General features: G+C 36.7%; 1 protein-coding gene across 1 annotated transcript; it reads right to left on the reverse strand.

Annotated features, from left to right (window-relative positions):
- Positions 1-307: 307 nt before the first annotated feature.
- On the reverse strand, positions 308-751 carry LOC141601716 (uncharacterized). Its single transcript, XM_074422014.1, has one exon. The coding sequence runs from the start codon at positions 749-751 to the stop codon at positions 308-310; it is 444 nt and encodes a 147-aa protein (XP_074278115.1).
- Between the last annotated feature and the right edge of the window lie 348 nt (positions 752-1,099).

Consider the following 1,099-nt stretch of genomic DNA (forward strand, 5'->3'; position numbering starts at 1 on the left):
CCATATCAAGGTCTCCCCGGCAGGATGCCATCATACCTTGTTTGAACTCATTCTTGGTTTTCTCTCTTTTGGATTTCTCTTTAATTTTAAACCATGTAGGACAATCCTTGATCATATGTCCGGATTCTCCACACTTGAAGCATCCTCTATTTTCAAACGATGACTTTGACTCAGTTACCTTTTTATTGAATTTTTTGTTGTTATTCTACGGTTTTGTTTCCTTGTTTTTGAAGAGTGTCTTTTTAAAACGTCTAGCAAACAACACAGTTTCGTCCTCAATATCAGGTTCATTTTCACTGCCAGAAGCTTATAAGGCCATACTTTTCCCTTTAGCCGGTTCATCATCATCTTTATTGAGCATGATCTCATGTGCCATGACTGAACCTATAAGCTCTTGATAGGTGAGTAAAGTAAGGTCTCTAGCTTCTTCAATCGCAGTGACCTTAGGTTGCCATTTTTTCTTAAGGCTCCTGAGAATCTTTCTAATGATATCCTCATATTCAAATTTCTTACCAAGGTTTCTAAATTCAGTAATAATGCTAGAAAAATATGCTAACATGCTATCAATTGATTCATTTTGCTCCATTATAAAGAGTTCATATCGTTGAATCAGCAAGTCAACTCTGTGTTTCTTAACAAGCGAAGTACCTTCGTAGGCTAACTCTAGACCATTCCATATTTCCTTTGCAGAATTACAAGAAGAGAAACGATCGAATTCAGTCATAGTCATGCCGTTTTGTAACTGGCTCATGGCTTTCGAATTTTTCTCTGCCTTCTTGTAATCAGCCTCAACATAGTCATCTTCTTTCTTTTCATAGGTAGTGCCTTCAGATGATGCAACCAAAATTTTGTTTGGTCCGTTATGAATAATTTTCCAGCACTCCCAATCGTGTCCCTTTATATAGTGTGTCATCATGTTTTTCCAAAGACTAATTTTTCCCATTAAAGATGGGACAGTTGAGATATTTGGAATCCATTTCACACGAGTAAGACAGCGGAATAAAAAAAAATAAAATAAAGTGGAATAAAACGGATCAGTCTCCTTGCGGTTAGGCAATAAAGAGCACGAGGCTCTGATACCAATTGTAAAGTCTATTAA

This window comes from Silene latifolia, chromosome 9, assembly GCF_048544455.1.
Source record: "Silene latifolia isolate original U9 population chromosome 9, ASM4854445v1, whole genome shotgun sequence".
Lineage (NCBI taxonomy): Eukaryota > Viridiplantae > Streptophyta > Magnoliopsida > Caryophyllales > Caryophyllaceae > Silene > Silene latifolia.

Bases quoted from the DNA above. Each gene is read 5' to 3' on its own strand.
- LOC141601716 (XM_074422014.1), bottom strand. From the start codon at position 751: ATGAGCCAGTTACAAAACGGCATGACTATGACTGAATTCGATCGTTTC.